At 35.7% G+C, this 26,672-nt stretch overlaps 1 protein-coding gene across 1 annotated transcript in view; it reads left to right on the plus strand.

Annotated features, from left to right (window-relative positions):
• Positions 1-26,672, plus strand: part of DIAPH3 (diaphanous related formin 3) — a 489,112-nt gene that overhangs the window by 288,927 nt on the left and 173,513 nt on the right. The window contains exon 22 of the mRNA XM_074387642.1: positions 10,795-10,924. Within this exon, the coding sequence (XP_074243743.1) occupies positions 10,795-10,924 (130 nt within the window). The remainder of the gene's footprint in view (positions 1-10,794; positions 10,925-26,672) is intronic.

A 26,672-nucleotide genomic window follows, 5' to 3' on the forward strand; every position in this document is an offset into this window, starting at 1 on the left:
ATCTATGAACATCAATGAGCTAAAGAAGAAAACTCACCAATAGATGCAGAGAATGCATTTATGCATTTGACAAAATCCAACATTCATGAGAAAGATTCTCACCAAATTAGGGATAGAGGGGAACTTCCTCAAGTTGATAAAGAACATATCTACATAAAACCGACGTTAGCGTCATACTTAAGGAACTAGTTGCTTTTCCCCTAAAATTGGAAATAATGCAGGTATGTCTCCTCTCACTACTCCTCTTGAACATTGTGTTGGAAGTCCTAGCTAGTACAATAAGACAAGAAAAATTAAAGCTGGAAGGAATAAACAAATCTCTTTGTTCATAGATGTAGTGATTGTCTATATAGAACCCTGTCAAATTGACAAAAAAACAAACCTCCTGGAACTATTAAGCAATTATATCAAGGTTTTAGATTATGAGGTCACATAATTTTAAAAGCCAGTGATTTACTGTATGCCAGGAATGAACAATTGGAATTGGAAATTTAAAATATTGTATCCAATTTTTTTAGTGACAAAAACCATACATAGATACTAATCTTACAAAATACATATAAGATCTGTATGAGGAAAACTACAAAACTTTGAAAAAAATCAAAGAAGATCTAATAAAGCTGTATATATTTCATGTTCATAAAAAGCATGTCTCAATATTGTTAAGATGTCAGTTCTTCCTGGTTTGATCTATAGGGTCAATAGAGCCCCAATGAGAGTTCCAGCAGGTTCTTTTATGGATATTGATAAAATGATTTCTAAGTTTATATGGAGAGGCAAAAGACCCAGAAGAGCCATCACAATACTGAAGAAGAAGAACTAAGTCAGAAATCTGACACTCCCTGACTTCCAGGCTTAGTATAAAGCTGCAGTAAGCAAAATACTGTGTTACGGCCAAAGGAAAATAAATAAATAAATAAATAAATAAATAAAATAAATAAATAATAAATGAACAGAATAGAAAGCCCAGAAATAGATTCATTTAAATATAGTCAGTTGATCTTTGACAAAGGAACAAAGGTAGTTTGATAATGAAATAATAGTCTTTCTTTTAAAGAAAAGGTGTTAGAACATCTACATTAAAAAAAAAGTTGCAAGACCATATATCTTCCACAAAATTAACTAAAAATTTATCATAGAACTAAATATAAAATACAAGACTATACATTAAATTGAACCTAATTAAAATTTAAAAATTCTGTGGCAAACAGTTAAGAGAATGAAAAGACAAAAGCTTGGAAGAAAATCTTTCCAAATAAAGGACTTTTTTCTAAAATGTACAAAAACTCTTGAAACTCATAACTAGGAAAATAATCCAGTTTAAAGAAATGATCAAAAGCTGTGAACAGATACCCATCAAAACTTATAGGTGGCAAGTAAATCTATGAAAAGATACTGAAGGAATTAAAATATGCTATTCTACTTAAGTTAAAGATACTTGAACAACAGCAGGTGTAGAAAGATCGCTTTGATCTCCTTGCTATTTCTTAAAAGCAGAAGATGAAATTTTCATGCAAAAGATGGCCTTCCCATACCAGAAAGATGCAGCATCCTTAATCTTCAACAACAAGAAATCATAACAAAGAGAATTTTGTAGAGGCCTTGTTAAAAATAATTTCTCACCTAATGTAGTTGCTTCATATCAACTATTCTTTACCCAATCCATTATATGAGTAACTGACTGTGTTTCTTTGAGTCTGCATTCTCTGATGGCCTTTGTGCTACGTAAAACTTGCATTACACGTTTCTCCTGTTGATCTATCTCACATCAAATTAAAGTGTCAGGTCAGCAAGGACCCTAAGAGTGTGGGGTTGGAATATTATTGCCCCTATAATAGTCAGCAGCATATGTCATTAGGGAATTGCAAACTAAAACAATGAAACATACTGGCATTGCTAAAATATTAAACAATGACTGCACCCACTGCTGGTAAGTATATGGTCCAAACTTCATTCATTGCTAGTGGGAAAGCACAATGTGGCACATCAACTGGATGGCTGGCAATTACAAAGCTATACATAGAACAAACTATCCAGTAATCAAACTCCTGGGTATTTACCCAAATGAATTGAAAACTTATGTCCACACAAAAACCTGCATACAAATATTTACAGCCATTTTGTTCATAATTGCCCAGACTTGGAAGCAAGCAGCATGTGTCCTTTAATATGTGAATGGATAAACTGTGGTATTTGGAATATTATTCAATATTAAAAATAAATGATCTTCTTAAGCCAAGGGAAGACATGGAAGAACAATAAATTCATACTGCTAAGTGAAAGAAACCAGACTGGAAGGGCTATATACTGTATGATTCCAACTATTTGATGTTCTGTAAATGACAAAAGTATAGAGACAATAAAACATCAGTATTTGCCAGGGGTTCTGGGGAGAGGGAAGAAGGAAGCAATGAATAGGTGAGACAGAATTTTTTAGGGTGGTGAAACTATTCTTTATAACACTGTAGTGATGGATGGATAACACTGAGTTTATCAAAACATGAAGAACTGCAGAAAATAGTGAGCCATATTGTGTAAACTGTATAGTTAACAATAGTGTGTCAATACTGATATATTATTTTTCACAAATGTACCACCCTAGTGTAAAATGCTCATAACAGAATTTATATGCATGTAGGGAAGGGTATATAGGAACTCTGTTTTCTGTGCTTTTCCTGTAAAGCTAAAATTGCTCTAAATAGAAAGTCTTTTAATTGTTAATAAATTTTAAGTGTTAAAAAACCTTTCATTTAAAATTAATGTATTTGGTCCATTTGTACAATCTAAACATGTTTGCTTTCTAAGCACTTACACCAATTTTTATTAATTGTTCCCATGAGAAGTTCCTAAGAAATCTGTGCTCTAAAATAGCAGTTTAGTTATATAGCTTTGGCTGGACAATATTGGACTCCAGTGAGTTTTCTGAAACTACTCCAAACAAGAATATTTTTAAATTTTTTGACATATGTTACTAAATTATTTTCCTGGAGGTTTTACTGATTTGTACATGCCTGCAGTGGCTTTCATAGACTGGCACTATGAAAGTGCCAGTCTCAGTGCAACCCTGCCATGATTCGTTGTTCTTGGTGAGAACGTTTTTGTTAGCTGGAGAGTTGGTGAAGTGTTATCTTGTATTTTTTGATGTCTTTGATCATCAGAGTTTAGCATTTAAAAAATATATTTGTATTCTAATTGTATTTGTTCCCTTGCAGATTGTTTATTCTAGTACTTTTTCCCATTTGCCTGTTATGAATGTCTGTTTTCTGATCTCGCAGTACTGAAAGAATTGAAAATAGTCCTTTTTTATAAAGAACATTGAGCTGTTTTGTATCTTTTGAGGGAAAAGGGGGGCAGTATGAACAGAACAATATATACAGTATAATAGAAATGTAGTAAACTAAACTTTTACTAAGATGCACAAATCCTTTTTTGTATAGAAGTTTCTGCACTCACTGTTCAAGAGAAATACGTTAAAAATATAATTCAGAGAAAGTGTATAGGGATATGGTAGTGTATTATAATTATGGAAGTCCACATTATTTAAAGCATTTACTTGGTCACTTAATGTTTTAATTCTCATTATCATTTTAAAATGAAAATCAAGCTATTAATATACATTGTTTTTATATATGAGTGCCATAAGTAATTTAATATTTTATATGCCTTAATATCTAATTTACCTAATATCTATTGGTTTCTATCTTTAAAACTATTAAGAAAATTTTATTTATGGTTATAGCAGTGGCATAAGCACTTTGGGCTTATTTTATTTTGTTGTTTGTTTTAAGAGACAGGTCTCACTCTGGCACCCATTCCAGGGTGTGTGGAGAGATTATATAGCTCATTGCAGTCTTGAACTCCTAGGCTCAGTCACTTCTCCTGCCTGAACCATCTTGTTTCATTTACTTCAGGATTTTCATTGCCATTTGTATTGGAGTGATACTTTTTTTTGAAAAGTTTCATTGGCACAGTGATTATTTAAATATATATGTGTGTGTGTGCGTGTGTGTGTGTGTGTGTGCGCACGCGTATGTTTTAAATGTGTGTATGTATATATATATATATATATATACACACACCATGCCAGCTAAATACATATACATACATATATATATGTATTTAGCTGGCATGGTAGTACAAGCCCATAGTCCCAGGTACCCAGGAGGCTAAGGTGAAACGATTGCCTCAGTCCAGTAGTTCAAGACCAGCCTGAAAAATTAAGCAAGACCCCATCTCTCTCTCTCTCTCTCTCTCTCTCTCTCTCTCTCTCTCACACACACACACACACACACACACACACACACACACACACACATATATATATATATATATATATATATATATATATATATACACACCAGAAAACAATATCCATTCTATAATGGTGGTTGGTTTTTCTAGTGAACTTGTATTACCACACTGACTTTATTAGCTTTCTGTCTGAGCAACTGTGATATCATCTTTGTTAGTATGTTTTCATACATCCATTTTCACATGGATAGCTTTATCTTATTTTTAGAGATGCTATTTCATGCATACATCTTCGACTTTATTCTGCAAAAGATTTGAGATGGTATATGATGCTATTAAAATATAGTTGTATAAATCCATTGAAGGTTAAACTTTATAGATATCTTTACTTCAACCATATGATATTTTGTCAGCAGTAATCTATTAGAAATATATAAAGACTTGCCGGGCGCGGTGGCTCAAGCCTGTAATCCCAGCACTTTGGGAGGCCAAGGCGGGTGGATCACGAGGTCGAGAGTTCGAGACCATCCTGGTCGACATGGTGAAACCCCGTCTCTACTAAAAATACAAAAAATCAGCTGGGCATGGTGGCGTGTGCCTGTAATCCCAGCTACTCAGGAGGCTGAGGCAGGAGAATTACCTGAACCCAGGAGGCGGAGGTTGCGGTGAGCCGAGATCGCGCCATTGCACTCCAGCCTGGGTAACGAGCGAAACTCTGTCTCAAAAAAAAAAAAAGAAATATATAAAGACTTACTACTTGATATGATTCAGACGGCATTTTACTTGTTTTACAGATAAAACAATAGAATGTCGTGCTCTTAGAACTAGAAATGATCTCAGGAGAGTGTGGTGTCTGTTTTTAGATGCTTTCCAGGCTAGAATTAGCAGGTTAAATGGTGCTAGTATTTTAAATTGCACTGGTGCTCTTTTGTTGTTTTACTACTGGTTTTTCCCACTGTTTTTGAGAATTTGATTTCTTTTGTTAATAATAAGCTAGGCTAAAGACTTCTGTAAAGGAACTATATTTTTTAGTAGAAAAGAGCTTTCTATTCACTCAGACATGTGTTCCAATCACTGGCTCTTTGTGATCCAGTATAAGCTATATGATCTCTATAAATTTCCATTTTCCTTTTTAAATAAGGGATATAATACTAGTTGGGGGTTGCATGTTTTAGGCACTTAACATTGTTATATTATGTTGCTAGTGCCTGTCTCATAGTAAGTACTAAACAAGACTTGCTACTGTCATCTTCAGCATTAGTATTATTCACAAGTTTTACTCTTCTAAAACGTTAATAGGGCCATTACAAGATTTTTAAAAATTTTGTCATGTTTCTGGTGTTCACTAATGTCCACAGCATCTAAACATCTAAATATTCAGTGCTGCTTTGATGCATACCTATAATATAGGAACATGATGAGGAGTAGAGTTATTAATGTGATAATAATATCTTAAGATGTATATTTCCTTATTTCAAAGAAGAAGGGATCTATTTCGTTGACTTCTGAAGATCACCAAGAAGATGCTTAGTTTTTATTTTAGGATTCAAATTTAAATTATTTCCATGTGACTAAAATAATGGAATATTCTTTAAATGTCATCCAAATTTGTGCTGAATACCTCAAAAATATCCCCCAACCTTGCATTGTAACTACAAGGGAGTTTTACTCCAGACTGACAACTAGGCCATGATTTATTACAGGATCTGCTTTTAACGTTATTTTGTCTGGAATGAACAGAGTGGTTGTAGAAACTCCATCCATCTTTTGTTTATTTGACATTTATGCCACATTAAGTGTACCCTAAAGAAACAATACATAAATAGAACATTCTATTTAACAGTGATGATTACTCATCAGTAAGAAAAATCTCTTGACAATAATACAAAAGGAATCCTGTCACGTACTGACTGTTAAAGTTTAAATAAAGCATACTTTTAACCTGAACATATTTTTAAGGCAAATATTTCAGTTTTATTTTCTTTCCAAGATTTAGCATTACAAAACGTTCATAAGTTGCAACTCATCTTCAACAAAAACTCAGAAAATGATTGTGATGTGAATATGACATGAGTAGAAGTAAAATGGGTCTTTTTAGTTGGTAATGTTCGTTAATGAAATGACAAAATCTTGAGCAGATGGATAAAGACATAATACATTTTATGCCTTCATGCTTTGGGAGACTTTCAAAAAATGATTAGAGAGGATGACAAAGAGAATAGAGTAGTTGAGGCAGGAAGAGTATCTTGGCAGCATTGTGAAATTTTTCTTGAGAATGTTAGAGTAAGAATGAAGAATCTCTGCCCTATAGTTTAGAGCTGCAGAGTAGTTTATACATAAGACACAAGCATTATCAACAACATGTTTCTAGTCTGAACCTCTTATAAGGCTTAGTTTCAAATATATTCACTTGAAAATTTGAGTGGTGTCTCTTAATTGTTAAATACCCATTTTGAAATGATAGGTGTATTGCGATTCCCTTTACTATTCAGTGAGTGTACTTTTTAATATTAGACTGTTCCCAGCACGCTGCTCACCACTCAGTTGATATTTTCAACAAGGCAACCCATGGTGGCACCCTCCTCCTAAATCAGTGTTTAGCTTTGTAATTGTCTCTGAATAACTCAAATCTGTGTTTGACTTGAGTACCTAACATTTATTAAACTAGTAGTTGCTACAGACTCTATTGTGTTCCATGATCCTAAATTCTGAATTCTCATTGCTTACAAATAAAGACCAAGATTGATCCAGTTGGTTGTTCTTCCATCATAGAGATTTTTTGATACATTAATCTTAGCAGTTGCTGGCTGTTTAGCTACATCACAAATACTACTGGAATACTCTTTCTAGGCTTTACAAATTATGAAGGTAGATGGTGCTTGTCTTAACATTCCACACAGGCTGCAGGAGTGTAGACTGGTAAGAGTGAGTTGCTGAGAGTTCACAGTAGGAACAGTATTCCCCAAGTAGTCATCGCTGTGAATTAGCGTAGGTGAGATAAAGGATCTTTGCTACTAGGGTGCTTTATAACAAAACAATACAACTTTCATGTTCATCTTTGGTGGCTGTACAAAGAAAAAAACTATTTCTAAAAGTTGCTTTTAATCTGGCCTTATCTATTTAAGATGATGGTATGAATGAAATTATAGGATTGTAAGGAAACTTTTAAAAATTGTATTTGACATTCATAAGTCTATATGTAAAAGCAGAAGCCCATAGAATGATTCAAACTGACCTATGCACATAGAAATAGCTCTGAAATGAGATAATAACTACATTTCTCCATTCTTCTAGTTTTTAAAAATTAAATTGTACTATATCTACTAACTCTTAGTTCCACTATAATGTATACTTAACATTTTTAGAGTAAAAAGTGAATTTAGAGTTTCTATGTTGTTTCATTTTCTTATTTTACCTTTGTGAAAGCTAAGGTCCAGTAACTTGCTCAAGACTATTAATTAGTTTTGATGTGTAGGTCAGTGTAGCATTTGAACCTATTACATGTGTTATGATGTGAAAGTAAGGCTGTCTAGGTGGGTAGCTCACTGTTCCCAGGGCTATGATAGATTTTGAATCAATAAGTAGTCATTATGTTAATTATGTATGATGGCACAGAAATCTCTCATTCTTCCACTACCAGACATTAACAGTTATTTGGTATTTTTCTGATAGTGATAGAATAGTTAGTGATGTTGGATTTTTTAAAATATTACTTATGGGTGCCTACAGTCCCAGCTACTTGGGAGGCTGAGGCAGGAGAATTGCTTGAACCCGGGGAGCAAAGGTTGCAGTGAGCCAAGATGGCAGCACTGCACTCCAGCCTGGGTAAAAGAGAGAGACTCCATCTCAAAAAATATGGGAAAAAAAAAAATAAAAAAAAATATATATATATATGTGTGTGTGTGTGTGTGTGTGTGTGTGTGTGTGTGTGTGTATTTATATAATCTGATGGGAATTTATTTAGGAACAAATTTTAAAGTGGAAAATTCTTGGAAAGGAAACAAGTAAATAGTGCCGTGCCCAATTAAGTATGTCTTGAATTTCAGGTCTAAATTAAATTCTGGTGGAGAGGGTTCCCCTTCCCCTTCCCCTTCCCCTTCCCCTTCCCCTTCCCCTTCCCCTTCCCCTTCCCCTTCCCCTTCCCCTTCCCCTTCCCCTTCCCCTTCCCCTTCCCCTTCCCCTTCCCCTTCCCCTTCCCCTTCCCCTTCCCCTTCCCCTTCCCCTTCCCCTTCCCCTTCCCCTTCCCCTTCCCCTTCCCCTTCCCCTTCCCCTTCCCCTTCCCCTTCCCCTTCCCCTTCCCCTTCCCCTTCCCCTTCCCCTTCCCCTTCCCCTTCCCCTTCCCCTTCCCCTTCCCCTTCCCCTTCCCCTTCCCCTTCCCCTTCCCCTTCCCCTTCCCCTTCCCCTTCCCCTTCCCCTTCCCCTTCCCCTTCCCCTTCCCCTTCCCCTTCCCCTTCCCCTTCCCCTTCCCCTTCCCCTTTTCTTTTTTTTTAACTCTTTGTGTCTCTGCTCTAAATGATTACTTAATGGTAGGGAATGCTACCTGATTACCTATTAGTCCTGTGTTTGTACCACTCCTCCTTGCCAATGCTTTCTGCCCCAGCACTACACAAAACCCAAGCTCACTTTTATCAGGTTTTAGCTTAACTACCTCTCCCTGTGATTGGACTCCTTGTCCATTTCAGATTACTGTTGGTCCACCCTGGCCATCTCACGTCCATATCCTCTTTGCATTCATTCTGCATACCTGTTTCTTTCAATCTGATCAGATAATTAGCTTTGGTACCAAAGGGGTCACAAGTTGGTACCGCAGTTTATTCCTCTGAGATCTACCCACGTATTTTCAACAGATATCTTTGAGGGATAAAAAGTTGGTTCTTGCGGAGCAAAAATTGTCTTTTTTAACTAGTTTTTAAGTGTAAAACACAGATATGCATACACTATATAAACATAATGCATTACCTTTGTGGTTTAAAATTTCATAGATGCATTTAGAAAAAAAAAATGCCTAAAAACTCCTTAGTGAGCAATCATGGAAAAAAAAAAAAATGGAAGCACTGATCTATACCTAGATTGATAAATTTATGTTCCTTGAAGACATTTCCAACTGGTTACTACCAAAAAGCTTCAAATTTACCTTTTCCAAAGCAATTCTCTTCTTTGGCCACCCCACACACATCTGTTTTCATCCTTTCCTACCTGTGTTAGTTAACAGCATCTCCTGGGTTTCCAGACCCACATGGTCTCATTGTCTCCATTTCCCAGGCACAGCCTCTGTTCAGGCTGCCCTCTTTCCCTGCCTGATTATTGCCACAGGTTTTTTAAATTACTCTTCTTGCTTCTCTTAGTACTGTTGTCCTGATCTTTTTTTTTTTTTTTTTTTTTTGAGACGGAGTTTCTCCCTTGTTACCCAGGCTGGAGTGCAATGGCGCGGTCTCGGCTCACCGCAACCTCCGCCTCCTGGGCTCAGGCAATTCTCCTGCCTCAGCCTCCTGAGTAGCTGGGATTACAGGCACGTGCCACCATGCCCAGCTAATTTTTTGTATTTTTAGTAGAGACGGGGTTTCACCATGTTGACCAGGATGGTTGTGATCTCTCAACCTCGCGATCCACCCGCCTCGGCCTCCCAAAGTGCTGGGATTACAGGCTTGAGCCACCGCGCCCGGCCCTGTCCTGATCTTTTTAGCCACACTCACTGGAGGTTGCTTTCTAAAATGTATATCTGATCATCTCTCATCTAGATCGAAAACTTGCACTGCTTCAAAATTAAAATCCTACTTCCATTGCATGGCATTACCTTTTATTTTCTAGTCTTTTCAGATTTATATCTTTGCCATGTCCCCTACTTGCCTTCCCTAATGCGTATCCACCTTTATTCTGGAGACACTGAGCCTCCTCCAATGTGCCATATCCTTCCTCATCTATAGCCCTTGTCAATGCTGCTCCATGTGCCTATGCTATTGCACTTTTGCATTTTTTCCTTTTCTTTCCTAATCCCATACAACTTCCTGTCTTTGAAATTTCAGTTCTGATGTCATGTCTTCCTAGATGAACTTGAGTGATTATTTTTACTATAGTATTTGTCACACCAAGGCAAATACATATATTTTTAAACTAAATGCTTCTTGAGGAAAGAGTGTGTTTAATTTGTTATGTCTCCAACCACTACAGTGTCTAATAGGCATTCTATGGATATGTGCCAAATGATAAATGATGAATGCCCAGGGATGTTTTAAATATGACTATTAAATAGACTCACAGGTTACTCTGTTTTCCTAGGCACTTTGCCATATATTTTTTCCTATCAAACATTGCGTGGTAGATTAGATTAAACTTACTCCTTTTTTTGGCAACAAATAATAACTTTTACCAAACGGCAAGTAAAAAGTAGTTTTTCAAGTATTTAAATATTTGTTTTTCAAAAATGAAATCAACTAATTTTACAACTTGTATTTCTTTTCTACAAAATACAGTATTAACATTTCAGTATACAGAATATCAACATACTTAAGATTCTGTGTTCTTTCTCCCTCCTGTTCTATTTAGCTAAAGGACACAAAATCAGCAGATCAGAAAACAACGCTACTGCATTTCCTGGTAGAAATATGTGAAGAGAAGTACCCTGATATCCTGAATTTTGTGGATGATTTGGAACCTTTAGACAAAGCTAGTAAAGGTTTGTGCCTTTATAAGAAACATTTTATTGCTCTGGTCTTCAGCACTAAAAGACTGAAATTTATACATTTTATTTGTGCATACTTTCCACTTTGTCACAGTATTTTCATACCCAGTATCTCATTTTAAAAATAAAGAGAGAATTATAGGATATTATGAGTTGTCATGATTGGAGCTATGAGTTTAATTTGCTTAGTTAAATGATGAGGTCTCATATTATAGAATACTTTGTTTTGCAGTTTAAACCTTATGGATGCCTGCTAGCCCTACCTTCTAAACCTCCTCCACTTCGGCGGAGGTGATTCTCTCTTGATTCAGTATCATTCACAGGCACTGAGAGACCATTATATACCTGAGCCCAGGACCAGCTATCAGTGTCCCCATTTGCCTGAGCACCAAATCTGTCGCTGCCCAGCTTGTAGGTACTCTCTTTTTTTGTTGTAGAAGCCACCATAGTGCCAGTTTCAATTTACCCTTTCCTAATTCCCAAATTTCTAACTTGATTTTATTCTCAATTGTGGGCTTAGATCAAGTCATAAAGGATCATAAACAGGTTCATTTATATTTCACATTAAGTCTGTCAACTTCACTTGGTGCCAAACAACCAATTTTTGAATACGTTTTGGAAAATAACTCAGGTGGAATGATAGAATATCTATATTATTTTTTCGTTGACTACTAGTCATTAGTAATATCAAATTGTCTTTACGATCTATTTTCTTTTTAATGTTGGAAATCATCAACTTAAAGAAGGATATATTATTGCTTTTCATATTAGAGTGAATATTTCATCTTAAAAATCAATTTTATTTTTTTCTGCTCCCTTTAAATTGTTGTTCTTCTATACAACAGGAATTATAAAACTTTATTGACAAAGAAGATTGTGATTGGATGAGATGTTCTTTGAAACTTTGTTCTGAGATGTATGTTTCTTTGAAGTAAATATTTCATACAGACTGTCTTGATTTTTAAGACAAAAATAAGCTTTTTGCTTAAATTTTTACTACAAAATCCTAGTGTTCTAATGATAATGAATTACTTACTTTGCCCTTATGCTACCTAAAACTGTCCTGGTATAAGAAGAATTTTTCCATATTTATAGTTTTAGATGTTTCAATAGGATTTAAGAAGGGAAAATAATTGAAATTATTTTCTTGTATTAAACCACATGAGATAGGACGAAAGGGCATTGAACCGAATAGGTTGGAAACATTCATAATCACTCATGATATTCAAGATAGCTTTTACTGATTGGTTCATTAACTCAAGGATATCAACTCTCTTAAAGAGAATTCTGATATTTTGGAATATTTTACTAAATGGTATGAAAAATATCGGAAATGAGTGTCCTTGATGGACATTAAGCAGTTTGATAGATAACAGAGTAGTGGATGAAAACATGGCACAAAGTGTCTTGAAATACACAGGGCATTTTTTTTCCTGGGGAAAACCATGGTTGAATAGATATATTTTTTGTTGTAGAATTTATTGTTTAGCAGTTTTTGCTATAAATTAAGTTTTTGAAATATTCACGTTGGCTCATACTTAAAAATCTATGTTAATATTATAATTTGTTCTTTAAAAATATTTACCTTTGATAAGGACTTGCAAAATTGTAATTTGGTTTGGCTTTTCCGGATGTTTTTCTGTTTGTTTGTTATCTTGATGTTTCAGCAGGGTGTTCTGGGCTTTTAGGGCTTTTTAGTTTCCCTCTGTTAAGAGTGGAGGCTAGCCGGGCGTGGTGGCTCACGCCTGTAATCCCAGCACTTTGGGAGGCCGAGGTGGGTGGATCACAAGTTCAAGAGATCCAGACCATTCTCATCAACATGGTGAAACCCCATCTCTACTAAAAATACAAAAAATTAGCTGGGCATGGTGGCGTGTGCCTGTAATCCCAGCTACTCAGGAGGCTGAGGCAGGAGAATTGCCTGAACCCAGGAGGCGGAGGTTGCGGTGAGCCGAGGTCGCGCCACTGCACTCCAGCCTGGGTAACAAGAGCGAAACTCCGTCTCAAAAAAAAAAAAAAAGAGTGGAGGCTAGTGTCTGTGTATGGATCAGCAGATACTGTTAATATGTTTCACAGGAAACAGCCAAATTCCTATTTAACATAGAAAAGTCATCACTGAGATACTTTATATAGTATTGGTGATTGTTAAGCATAATTTTTTATGATTATATTACTTAATGAATGAGATTTAAGGAGAAGATGTAATGTTTTGAATGAAGTAAGTCTGTGTTTGCTTTGGAGTATTTTAGCGCTCTTATACATGTATTATGTATCATCATTTGAAAGTTTCCAGGTTTGAAATCTCCTTGGTGTGCTATTTCATGAATTAAAAAGTACCTTTGTTTTTGAGACATAACAAATCCTGGTCATTAGATACTCCTAGATCAGCAGGGAGAACTTTCATTGCAACTAATGAGCTTACCTGTATGACAATTTTCAAAAATCTACTTCATTAGGACTGCTTCTTTTCTAAGATACAATGACTTATAGCTTTTCTGTTGCATTTCATGGAAATATTTTGAGTCATTATTATATTTCTGAATACCACTGTAATATTTCTCTCTTTTGGACTTGCTTGGCCTCCCTTCTTTGGGTATCTTTTCTCTCATTTGTCATATCTTTTCATAGCCTTCAGCATCTCAATGCTGAGATGTATGTTTCTTTGAAGTAAATATTTCATACAGCCTGTCTTGATTTTTAAGACAAAAAGTAAGCTTTTTACTTAAAGTTTTACTACTAAATCCTAGTGTTCTAATGACACTGAATTATTTACTTTGCCCCATGCTTCCTAAAAATGTAGGTAGCATATGGAGCTGCATTGAGATGCTGTAGGCTGTGAAGAGATATGACAAACGAAATGAATACATTTTTCCTTGTCTAAGCAGTTAAATTAATATATAAAGGTTTTATTGATTACTTCCCAATAATATATTTCATTATTAAATTTTATTCAAGAGTAGAAAATATGATAAAACTTACTTTTTTGTTGGGGGATATATTAAAATAAAATGAATGTAAACTTACAACACCACCTTGGTCTGACCTTTTTTAGAGTTATCATAGTTCTACCATGTATTTCCATCCTCTCCTAGTCAACCCTGGATTCTAGAAATGCCATGCCAGTTCAGTGTGTAACTCATTCACTCATTAATTTAACAAGCCTTTATTGAATGATTACACTGTGTCAGAAATTGTGCTCTTGTCTTACTATTGGTTCAGGTGTAATTTCTGTGACTTAGTGAAACCCAAACTGCCTCACTCCCATCTGGCTCTTTCCTAGCTGGCTCTTCCCTATTACTGTCAATTTCCTTAACTTTATCCTCTTCTACTGTGCAGTGTCTATGTGTTGCTTTTTAAAAATTAGCCTAATAGTGATCTCTTCTCTCTTTTTGTCCCTACATCTTCCCTTTAGGTGATGTCTTCAGTTCCCTAGGATTTAAATACCATAATCATGTTAATTACTGACAAATGTATATCCCAGATTTTTTTTCTAAGATCCACACTTGTATTTACAACAGCTTTTACCATTTCCGTTGCCTCTCAAAAAGGTATCAGAATCATCTTATGCCACAAAATGGGACTCTTGATTCCTACACCCTTAACCTCTACTTCTGTATCTTATTTACTTGAGAAAATCCTGCTTGTCTCCACTTCTTTGGATATCTTTTCTCTCATTTGTCATATCTCTTTATAGCCTTCAGCATCTCAATGCAGAGCTGCATGATGGGTTTTGCTTAAGTTAAATCCGTGGGAAGTGGCAGCTGCGGCCTAGAATGTTGTCTAGTTTTTCTCCTTCATCAAGAAACTTAAAACTAAATGTCACCTTCCCTTTGGTGCTTTTTGCTGGGAACCTCACCTAAATTTGTGTATTCTACTGTTTCTTTAAGGATAAATTCATAGGTTTTCCAGGAATTCTTATACTACTATTTAGGAACTGCTGCTGTAGACCAGGGATTATTCCTGGGACAGCTGGGAATAGAATGAAGCTTCTAAAAGAGATCAATATTCAGTGTATTATCAGAGTAGATTCAATGATTGCTCATTTATAATTTCTGTCACTTTCCTGTTTCCATATTTTAGCATTAGGAGCATTCATTGATATATTTGATTTTTAAATCTTCCCCATTTAATACTACCCTTTCTGCTTTTAAGACTGTGTGTTTTTAGCTAGCAATTCCTTGGTTTGACTCAACTATTTTTCTGTTCAAATACATCTCCTGGTTCCCAGTTCCTCATGCATCTCCATCATTTGATGATAAATGTCTTACTAAATACCAAATGTTTATCTTTTGTTCACCTACTGCGAGCACTTAGGACACTTAATTTCCAGGTGGCAACCACCTGGAAAATTTATAGTGTTTGAAAATTTCAAATTCATCTGCTATAACTAGCAGATGCGTTAACCTCTTTGTTGCTATAGCCTTCCAAAAATGCCAGTTAAAATTTGTTAGTGAGTTTGATACATATTTTGAATAGACAATATTAGTTTTTGATTTAGTTGCATTTTATATTCCCTCCAGCAGAGTCAGCAACACAGCTGCTATTGTATTGGTTGAAATCATTATGTCATGGAGGTTGTAGGTTGGGGCCTTGTAATTTGTGTACGATATATTAATTTATTTATTTGGTCTTTCAGATCAGGAATAGAATATTAGAATGTTATGAAAAGCCACTTTGGTTTACCCATATCTGCCTATATGAGGAAGTTAATAGGATTCATTGTTGCTGGTGGAAATATTTATAATAATATAATTTAGTTATGGAAGACAACCATGTGGAATATTGCTTTTATTAAATTCTCAGTGAAGGGAACAAAAATGTTTTCTAACTGTTATGGGCTGTACTGTATCCCTTATAAATTCCTGTGTTAAAGCCCTTAACCTCAGTATGTCAGAACTTGACTATGTTTGGAGATAGAGCCTTTAAAGAGAGGAAAGTTAAAATGAGATCATTAGGGTATCCCTAATCCATTCTGACTTGTGTCCTTATAAGAAGAGAACATTTAGAGTCTCAGCCATTCAGGAATGTACATGGACAGAGGATAGACTATGTGAAGATCCAGTGAGGAGGTGGCCATCTGCAAGCCAAGGGGAGAGGCCTGGAACAAATCATTTCCTAACGGCCTTCAGAGGAAACCAACTCTGCCAACATGTTGATCTTGGACTTCTGGCCTCCAGAAATGAGAAAATGAATTTTTGTTGTTTAAGCCACTCAGCCTGGGGTATTTTGTGATGGTAGCTCTAGCAAACTAATATACTTACTTAGGAAATTTTTCCTACTTGCTTAGCAGTCTTTGGCTATAGAATAGAGTAGCCTATACTGAGTGATTTTTCACTTTATCAAATAAGTTGAAGTAGCAGTTGTAGATCTGCTGTGTTGGATGTTCACTAGTAATCAGTTTAGGAATATCTAAGGTTCTTCCACAAACTGTGAATTATCACATGACTTGAAATAATTACAGGTATGCTTCAATTCTTCTTTTGAGTAGACATGAAACATAAATTAGTACCCGAATAAGGATATGTTAAGGCACTTTAAAATAAATATATTTATGAAAATTCTCATTTAATTTCAGGGTTAGGTCTATGGCATTTCCTAGATTTTGTTTTAGAATGCACTTAATCATGTTGTACTGTACTAAGTTTTTGTTTTGTCTTTTTATTTTACTCTCTACATCCATATATGGATCCATAAATATATACCCCAATATATATATTTCTTGTCCATTTTTCCCTGTTTTGCTACTATAATAGTTGTAATTTTCATATAAACAGGTAACAGATTAATAACACTCTGAGTTATCTCTTGACACTTTTCCAAAAGTAAGTCATGGGTAGATGACGTTACTTTTTGTTTTTTCATTTTCCCATGGAAATAATGACAGCATTTAGTATCTCCAAATTGTGTAGTGCTGGTTCTGCAGATAGACCTTGGAGTAAAAGCTATGTCTGTAAAGCCAGCCTATGACTCCTAATGGTTTTACATCTCAGGGAAGTAATTGACTACCTGTAGTCATCTAGTAAGTATACTTAGGAATTTACTTAAGAATTCTAAAGTATATATTAGTATACTTTACGTATATATTTATATATATTTAGTAAGTATACTTAGGAATTCTAAAATCATTTTAATAATATAAGCCAAATGAAAGTTAAACTTATTTTTAAATATAATTTACATATGTTTGCATGTACTTACCAAATGTTAGAATATGTAAAATTTTGTGTTCAACAAATTCTTTTTTTCACCAAAGGTATGATGAGATATAACTGGGCCATACCCAAGATAATTACAAGATTTATGAAAAATATTTATAGCATATTGCAAGCGTGGTATACTGGTAAAAGACCACATATTTAAATCCTCCCAGTTTATTTCCAGGGATCATCTGTATATAGTTGGCATGAAAAGTTTAAGTTGGAGAATTGGGTATGAGATTGATTGTAAGATTAATCATTTTGTAGTACAAATATAAACTGTTGTGGAAAGCAGCAGAGTGGAGTAGCAAGAGCACATCCCAAAATCACTAGAAGGATTAAGGATTCTCTGGATTGACATTGAAGAACACTGGGCATGGAGGAACTACTTGCAGCTAAAGATTGCTTTTTGAGATACTGAGCTAAGAACATTTCCTGAATCTGCTGTGGCTTGGGCTGATAGATGATGATGAGGAAGAAAATCACATCAGGAAGACCTCTATATCTTTTGGAGGTTAACAGGCTGAAAGTGGCATCAATACAGCATTAATCTTTTTGAGAAACTAACAGTTTACAGTGTTTGCAGATTTTTGGCCAGCTACGGATTTGAAGTAGCTACTTGAGCAGTTCTGTCAGTGTCACCTATGAACCATAGCAAACATCAAGTAACAGGACAGTATCACCAGTGACGACCAAGGTTTTAGAAGTCTCTTACACTCATGGCTATAAAGTAATATTTATTGCACCTTAGTTTTGCAATATGAAGTGGGAAATTACAAACAAAGTAGGTAGAAGAAAATTTCAGGCTCGTGTATTCTGAAGGACAGCTTAACGTAACAAATCTGTGTACTACAGAGAAACCTCAGCCATGGATGGAGCAAACACATTAATGGCAATCTTATGAATCTTGTTGGAGACAAAGTTGACATGTAACCAGTTGGTGGAAGAGGCATGGAGATAATCAGATGCTGCAGGTAGAATTGCCAGCTCCTCTCCAGAAACCAGATTGTATTTATGCAGCTTGCAGAATCTTGAATTAGTAGTTGTATTGCTTTGTTAGGGCTGCCATAACCAATTACCACAAACTGTGTGCCCGTAAACAACAGAAATTTAGTCTGTCACTAAAGTCCCTGAAACATAGTCTTAGTAGGGTTAGCATCTTCAGAAAGCTCCAGGGGAGAAACCATTCCATGCTAGCTAACTGGTTCACCTGGAGTTGAAACCTCAGCTGGTTAGAGGTCTAATCTTAGACAAGTATCTTATTCTCGCTGAGCTTCCATTTTCCTACCTATAAAATGGATGCAATGTTAGTAGTTAGCCCAGAGGTTTGTTGTGAGGTTTAAACAGGTTAATATGTATAAATGTTTATAAAGCTTGTAGAGCTTTATAGTTTATATGTTTAGTACCTACTAAACACAATATAAATATTCTCTACATTTGTTATATTTGTTGCTGTTATTTTCCATGATTATTGTTGACACACATTTGCCTATCTGTCATAAACAGTGCAGATAACATGAGTCTATGTGGATAATATGTTGTTATCGAATTTTAATATGTATTGTCAGAAATTATTTGAAGAGATTCCAATGGTGTGTTGCCTGGCGCTTATTCAAACTTTAAACCATAACAACCACAAATTTTGTAGGCTTATGTTGGTACTTTTCTAAAAATTAAAGAATAATACACATACACTTACACCGATAATAAGTGTACAGCTCAATGCATTTTCACCAGTTGGACATGCTAACATAGGGAATGGAATTTGGAAAATAGGTTCTATTTTTCTTTGTTTCAGCCTGCAACAGTTTATTTTATATTTTGAACTTTGACGTAAGATTTCTTTTGAAAAGGGAGTTCTGGTACTAAACAACCTTTGAAAACATCTGGTCTCTAGCAACTCTTCAACTCTGACCTTATTTTTCTGGAGGTGTATGCAGGCATTTAAGAAATAAATTTTTCATTGCAGCCAATAATTTTGAAGGAATACCGTATAGAAATATAAACTAACTTATGACAAATGATGTAAGTGATACGAAAATCTAAAATGATATATAGTCACACTCATAGGAAAGCCTAAAGAAAATAAGGGCCAGGCACAGTGGCTCACGACTGTAATTCCAGTGCTTTGGGAGGCTGAGGCAGGCAGATCACAAGGTCAGGAAGTTGGATACCAGTCTGACCAACATGGTAAAACCCCATCTCTACTAAAAATATAAAAATTAGCCAGGTGTGGTGGTGCATGCTTATAATCCCAACTACTCAGGTGGCTGAGGCAGGAGAATCACTGAAACCCAGGAGGCGGAGGTTGCAGTGAGCCGAGATTGTGCCACTCCAGCCTAGGCGACAGAGTGAGACTCCGTCTCAAAAAAAAAAAAAAAAGAAAAGAAAAAGAAAATAAGATCTAGGGTAATCATCCCTTCTCCCCTCAGAAGAAATTAAGTATAGATTTAAAATTGATCAGCATTGATACCCTTTTGTCATCTAAATGTCTATCACTGTGATGGTGGTTTCTTGGGAACTATCTTTCAAACTATGTGTTTTATGGAAAAAATAACTAATGTCATTATAAGTTTTTGATATGTTTCGACCCTATAAGGAAAGGACTCTCAAGACAGCTTGTTGAACTCCTGTTTGATAGGCTCTGTGCTAGGCACTGTATTAGCAAGGATTAGGCTGGACTGTAAGTGACAGAAAAACAAAATAAAGTTGGTTTAAATAAGATTTATCAGTTCATTGTTTAATTAGTCATTTACTGAATGCCTCATGCATTCCAAGGCACCAAAGATCTGTAAACACAAAAGTCTTTGCTTTCTTGAAGTTTACATCTTAGGTGGCAGATATAGAGCCAAGCCAAGTCACTGTATATCTTACGTGTGGCATGGGCATGCCGAGGCAGGGTTTTTTTTTGCAGTTTTAGATTGAGTGGTCAGAGAATGTTCTGTAGAGAAAATGGCCTTTGAGAAAACCCTAAAGGAAGTGTGGAGAGACCATTTATGTTGGTATTTGAGAGAAGTATATTCCAGGCAGAGGGAAAAGAAAGTGTAAAGGCTTCAAGATATAGAAGTGAGACTGGAACAGAGGGAGGGAGGGGGTATAGTAGGAGGCAAGGTCAAAAAGTAGTAGATCCTGTTGGGCATCACTGTCCATTGTAAGGATTTGACGTTACTCTGACATGAGGAGCCACTGGAAGGTTTCGAGCAGAACAGTGACATCTGACTTAAATTCTCAAAGGATTGCTTTGGCTATTCTGTTGAGGAAAAAATGTAGGTGACTAATGGTAGAATGAATAAAACCACGCTGATGCTGTTGAAATAATCCAGAGGAGTGATAACGTTGGCTTGGATCAGGAAGAGTAGTGCGGGTGGTAAGAAGTATTTGGAAAATGAATGCATTTTGAAGTTAGAACCAACAAGATGATCTCTATGGTTAGTGTTTGGGCCAAGAGAGAGAAAAGAGTTATAAAAACTAATGATTTATTGCAATGTAGGGGCAATTCAAGGATGAAGATAAATTCTAGTTGGAAATGTGAGTTTAAGCTGCCTACTAAACCTTAAGGAGACTTGTCCAAATAGGCCATTGGAGTTCAGGGGAAGGATCTAGGCATGAGAGAAAATTCTGACTTTTTTCAAGTCCAGGTAACATGCAGTCTTGGACTTTTGAGGCTGACCTGATCTCCAACAGCTGCAAGTGAAAACTAGTCTCATTTGAAAGTCAGTCAGTCTGCACGTAACATTTCCCCTGTGACAAAGTAAAAAGCAGTAAAATTGCCCTCCCATGTTCATGTACACAGAACCATCATAATGAGGGAACATTTTGAATATTGTTATTAAACATTTCTGTTATGCACTTTTTTTAATTTAATATTTATACCATGATTTTGAATATCTTATCTAGGGGAATTCTCAAATCTCATAAGCAAGCATGATTTCCTTTGAGATGGGCTTCTCCCACTAATATACTTTTCTCTTCTAAAAAGCTGCCTGCCTTTAATACCCTCTTTGTGCTTGTAAGGACAGGGCTGCCTCTTTCTCTTGGGGGATGAAACAGTGCGACGGAATTGACCGGAGGCCTTGACCTGGTTGTATTCACTTCCTCCACTTGCCTGCTCCCTTTCCTCATTCCACGCTCTGTAGCAAATGAAGGCATTTATAGTATTATGTAAAAACAACAAAAATAAAACCATCATTGCATACAGTATAGTAAATTAATTAGGGACTGCAAATTCCGTTTGTTATTATATGGAGTTCCATCAAGAGTCACAACAATGGAGAAAGAAGATCTGAGTCAAGTGAGTCAAGGAAGGCACAACTACTTGGTGAGGATGACTGGCTGTTCACTTAGCATTGCTTCTCTCTTTCTCTCTTTCTTTCCTTCTTTCCTTTTCTTTTTCTTTTTCCAAGATTTCCTTCTGTCACCCAAGCTGGAGTGCAGTGATATGATCACTGTTCACTGTAACCTCAAATTCCTGGGCTCAAGCCATCCTCCTTCCTCAGCCTCCTGAGTAGCTAGGACCGTAAGCAGGCACCACTACCCCTGGCTAATTTTTAAAAATTTTTTTTATAGAGATGAGGTTTCACTGTGTTGTCCAGTCTGGTCTCAAATCCCTGGCCTCAAGTGATACTCTCACCTCAGCCTCCCAAAGTACTGGCATTACAGGAGTGAACTTCTGCATCCGACAGCGGAGTGTCTTTCAGTTTGTCTTTGCCTGTTATGAACCGAGCTACAATTTATTTTTACTTTGATTTTTTTACACTCTTGTTCTAGTGTCATATCTTTTCATTGTAGTCATGGATTTTATAATGATATTCTAGAATTGAGGTTTTGTTGTAGACCTACTTAATAGGATTTTTTTTTTATGCCACTGAGGTTTGTTTTGGGCCATCTTGTCCACATAATTTTATTATTTTAACTTGCATTTGTAAAATGTTGTTGTAGCTTTATAAAATGCTTTTATTATTACAGTTGTCTAGGAAGAAATATATTGCTTGATCCTGAAACTAAATAGTTTTCTACATGAAACAATTGATTCTGTGAGTCTAGGAAGGCTGATTTAGTTTGCATGTTTAAATTGTCTATGGTAATAAGTTCTTTAAGCTTTCCTTAAAGAAATCAATTTCCCTGGATTGTATCATGATATGTAAGAGTGAGTGTGGCATTTCTTAGTAAGCTTGTTATGAAATAATGACCAACACCTCCAGGAGATATTCATAGAGGATTATTTTTTTAATTATAAATATTACTTTGTGTAACGTCTCGTTTCCTTTCTTACTTGAAATCTTAATCTAGTAAATCATAGAGGCCATGGTGTTATAAAAAGCATGTATTCATGATTGCTTTAAACTTAAATATTTATAGTTTCGATTTTAACTTTTACTCTAAAGCTTCTTTAACACCTCTGATGTATAATTATCATAATAATAAGACACTTGGGGGAAAAGTCTGTGTCTTAGATTTTAATGTCTGAGATATTTAATCTGTTGTGTTTTCCTATTTCATTTTTAATGCTCTTATCTTGAGAGGTTAAAGTTAAATCCAAAACCCATTCCTTCAGCAAACATTTGAGTGTCTGCAATACTTTTGTAACTGAAAATACAAAGATGAATGGTGTCTCCTCTTATGGAATTCCCAGCTATTCGGGAGAGGAAGACAGATAAAAAGGTAAATGTAAATAGAGAGTGATAATTGCAGAGATAGAGATAATTAATACCCATTCTGATGGGGAAAAAGGGCACTTTACCTGTATACTTGCTGTAGTTTTTGACTCCTTATAAAGTATGAATGGTTGTGACCCAGGGGTGAAGTGCACAAGGCAGACGAATACACATTATTTCCAGGATCAGGTACAGATTGGATGAAGAGGGATATGGAAAGGGGAACTATAAGCAGTATGTTGTTCTGAGATGAATACTTGGCACAGTATGAAGTAGAGCACCCCAGGTTGTGGGTTGGGCCTTGTTTAGGAACTCAGATGTTATGTAACCAGTTTATTGTCATGCATTGGAAAGGGACAGCTTTATTGATTGTCTGGAAACCCCTCTGCACAGTGTAAAAACAGCACTGGAGAAAAACAATAGGAGGTCAGAGATCAGAGAAAAGGGTTCTTGATGACTTTAAAAGTGTTAAGAAGGAATTAAGTATTGTTTGTCAAGTAAAATACTTCAGTGTTATGATTGTTTGAATCTGAGGATTGCAGGAGAGGAAAGGGTCAAGATCAGTAGGTTTCTAGCACAAGAAAGGGAATTTATAGTCCTTTTGCCTCTGTGGTGGGGAGATTACAGATAGGGAGCTGGTTGGAGGTAGAGACTCATGATGTCTGAAGTAACTGAGAGATGTCATCTGGTGGAATGTTAACTGAGGAGAATGCAAAAGTCAGAACTGTCTAGTTAGCTCTGCTTGATGATGGCTCTGTTTTGTTAATTTTCTTCCAAATAATGTATAGGAATAAAGAAAATATGATTAATTTCTTGGTGAGAAGATTGAAAGATAAAACTCACACATAGGTCACATACAGAGACACCAGTAAATTAGCACCTCTTTGAGAGTCTACAATTTAATACTCCCTGATGTAGCCTAGATTTTTAAGAAAAAAAATATAGTTCCTGACCTCAAAGAACTTGACACATGTGAAAAATGTGGCTAAAATTATGTTGAAGATACATAAAGAATTGTCTGTAGATATAGAATAATTGCTGAAAAAAAAAACACCAAGGGAATTCTTTTTTTTTTTTTTTTTTTTTTTTTTTTTTTTTTTTTTTTAAAGTTCTGGGGTATATGTGTCAGATGTGCAGGTTTGTTACATAGGTAAACACGTGCCATGGTGATTTGCTGCACCTGTCAACTCATTGCCTAGGTATTAAGCCTGCCATGCATTCGCTGTTTTTCCCGCTATTCTCCCTGCTTCCGCCTGCCATTCCCACAGGTGCCAGTGTGTATTGTTCCCCTTCCTGTGTCCATGTGTTCCCATTGTTCAGCTCCCACTTATAAATACATCAGGGGAACTCTTGAAATCCTCTTTAGTTTTACCCATGAGATGGTGTACATTTTATTAGCCCAGAATTCTCACACTCCTTTCTTTCTTCCAAATGTGTGTTGAAAACCAACAGTGAGAGATTGGTCAATTACAGTTAAATCCGCTTAACTATAATATACAAGTAATGTAATCATAGACTTTTGATGAAGCATAAGAAATGGCTTAGTGAGATTTCCATCTGTAGAGTAGCCTCAAGAACCATTTTATTTTTTTGAAGACAGCTTGCTTACTCTTCATGATGTTGACCTGAAATGTTTGAATATTCCCCAAACACTCCTACTATTTTACTATTGAAAATAGCAGACCTTCTTCTTAGGCTGACTTCCACAGTACTATCCTCAGCCTGGTGATGATGATATTGAAGATATGACTTTCTTTACCTTTTCTTTAATTCAAATGTCACTTATTTCAGTCTTTAAGCTTTTCATTTCTGATTTAGTTATAAGACTAACATAGTGCTATTCTTTAAAAATATTCTCCCTATATTATAGCATGCAAAATTTTATGAAGTATCTACGAGGTAAAAATATGCGGTGAGATCCTTCCCATTTCACTAATGTGGAAATTAAGCCCAGGAGAAGTTGCTTCCAATCATAAAGAGAGTAGTTCCTGACCCAATGACAACCACAGAATTGGAAAAGGCACAAGCCTTTTATGCAGTGGAGTTAAGTCCCTCTCCCACCTAGCTGAGAAGCACTCACCCATTGGGATGGCTCTATCTTCAGTTACCAGTAGCTGGCTTCTTCTGAGGGCAGCCAAGGCTGTTAGGTACCTCTGAGAATGAGCCAAAAATGTTCTTCTCTTATACCTCCCACTGGAATTCTGCTCTCTGACCAGACATGTACTTCTATGTCCATATGGTATAATAAAAAGTAAATATTTGGTCTTTGTCCCTGGTGCTTGACACAAAGCTCCTAGAAGTTTTGAAATTTCCTGAGTGATACTGTATTTTGTATGCTAATGTAGTGACTATTGGGGTATAGCTTTAGGATGAAGACCGACTCTGGAAGTACGAAACATGTAATTGAAGGAGTAGAACTATCAGCTTATACCCAACCTCTGGCTGCGAGAGGGGCTGAAGATTGAGCTCAATCACAAATGCCAATGATTTAATCAATAGTGCCTTTGTAATGAGGCTTCAATAAAGACTCTGAAAGAGGATAGGGGAGTTTCTGGGTTGGCAACACATGGATGTGCTCGGAGGGTGGATGTGCTGAAAGGGCATTGAAACTGTGCACCACCTTCATCCCACCATTTCTTGCCTGTACATCTCTTCCATTTGGTTGTTCCTGAGTTGTATCCTTTATAATAAAACTATAGTCATAAGTATAGTGCCTTCCTGATTCCTGTGAGTTACTCTAGTGAATTGTGGAACTTCAGGGAAGGGAGTTTTGGGAATCCCCAAATGTATAGCCAGTCAGAGTATGAATGGTTCCCTTGACTGGCAACTGGCATCTGAAATGAGGGTAGTTTTGTGAGAGTGAGCCCTTCTATTTGTACCACCTGACACAAAATCTGGGTAGTTAGTATCGGAATTGAAGGACTTTGTCCTTAACTTATGGAGTGTGCACTGACTCGGACACTCAATTGGTATTGGAGAATTAGACAATTGATTAGTGTTGGAACAGTGTGTTTGGTGTCAGAAAAAAACCAAACAGTCTATATTTCCTCCCAACATTTGCCCTGTGCTTTTTCTCATATGGGAGTCCCTCAGAACTACTGGTCTGTTCTTAGATCTTTTGCTAATGTGACATGTGTGCATAATAAAATTGGTTAAGCAACTAAGACAGTATGTTAAGTATGTGGTTTTGTTCAAGATGAGATACCACTTCAATATGTATAGTACTTAAAAAATAAATGCATACATATATATAAAGTCATATATATATATATAAAGCCATGTATATATATAAAGCCATATATATATATATATATATATATATATATATATATATTAGGCAGGGAATATGAATTGTTTGTGATTGCAATGTGCAAGAATATTCAAGAAACCCCTATGTGAAAATTATATCTGTCTATTTAAATATTATTACTGATGGGGGTTATGAAAATAAAATGATACTTTATAATAATTTATATATAACACAATGGTTAAAAATAAGATCTGGAATGAAACTCCTTGAATTCAAATTCTAGCTTCATCACTTTTTAGTTGTTTGACCTTTTTACTTACCTACTAAGCTCATTTCCTCATCTGTTAAATGGGAATAATAATAATAATAATAATGCCTACTTCATGATGTTCTTGTGAGGATTGAATGAGTTAATTAATAGAAAACACTTAAGATGGTACCTGACATACATAAATGGTACATTTTACATGCTGTTATTACCATTATTATTATTTTATTGTCACTGCTACTATTATAATTATTGCTACCATTATACTACTAATACACTAACTTCCTTTTTGAACCCAATTTATAGCACAAAATGGATGTATGGTTTATGAACGTTTCTGAGCATGTATTTACTTAATAAAGTGAGCTGTAGT

Source organism: Saimiri boliviensis, chromosome 16, assembly GCF_048565385.1.
Source record: "Saimiri boliviensis isolate mSaiBol1 chromosome 16, mSaiBol1.pri, whole genome shotgun sequence".
Classification (NCBI taxonomy): Eukaryota; Metazoa; Chordata; class Mammalia; order Primates; family Cebidae; genus Saimiri; species Saimiri boliviensis.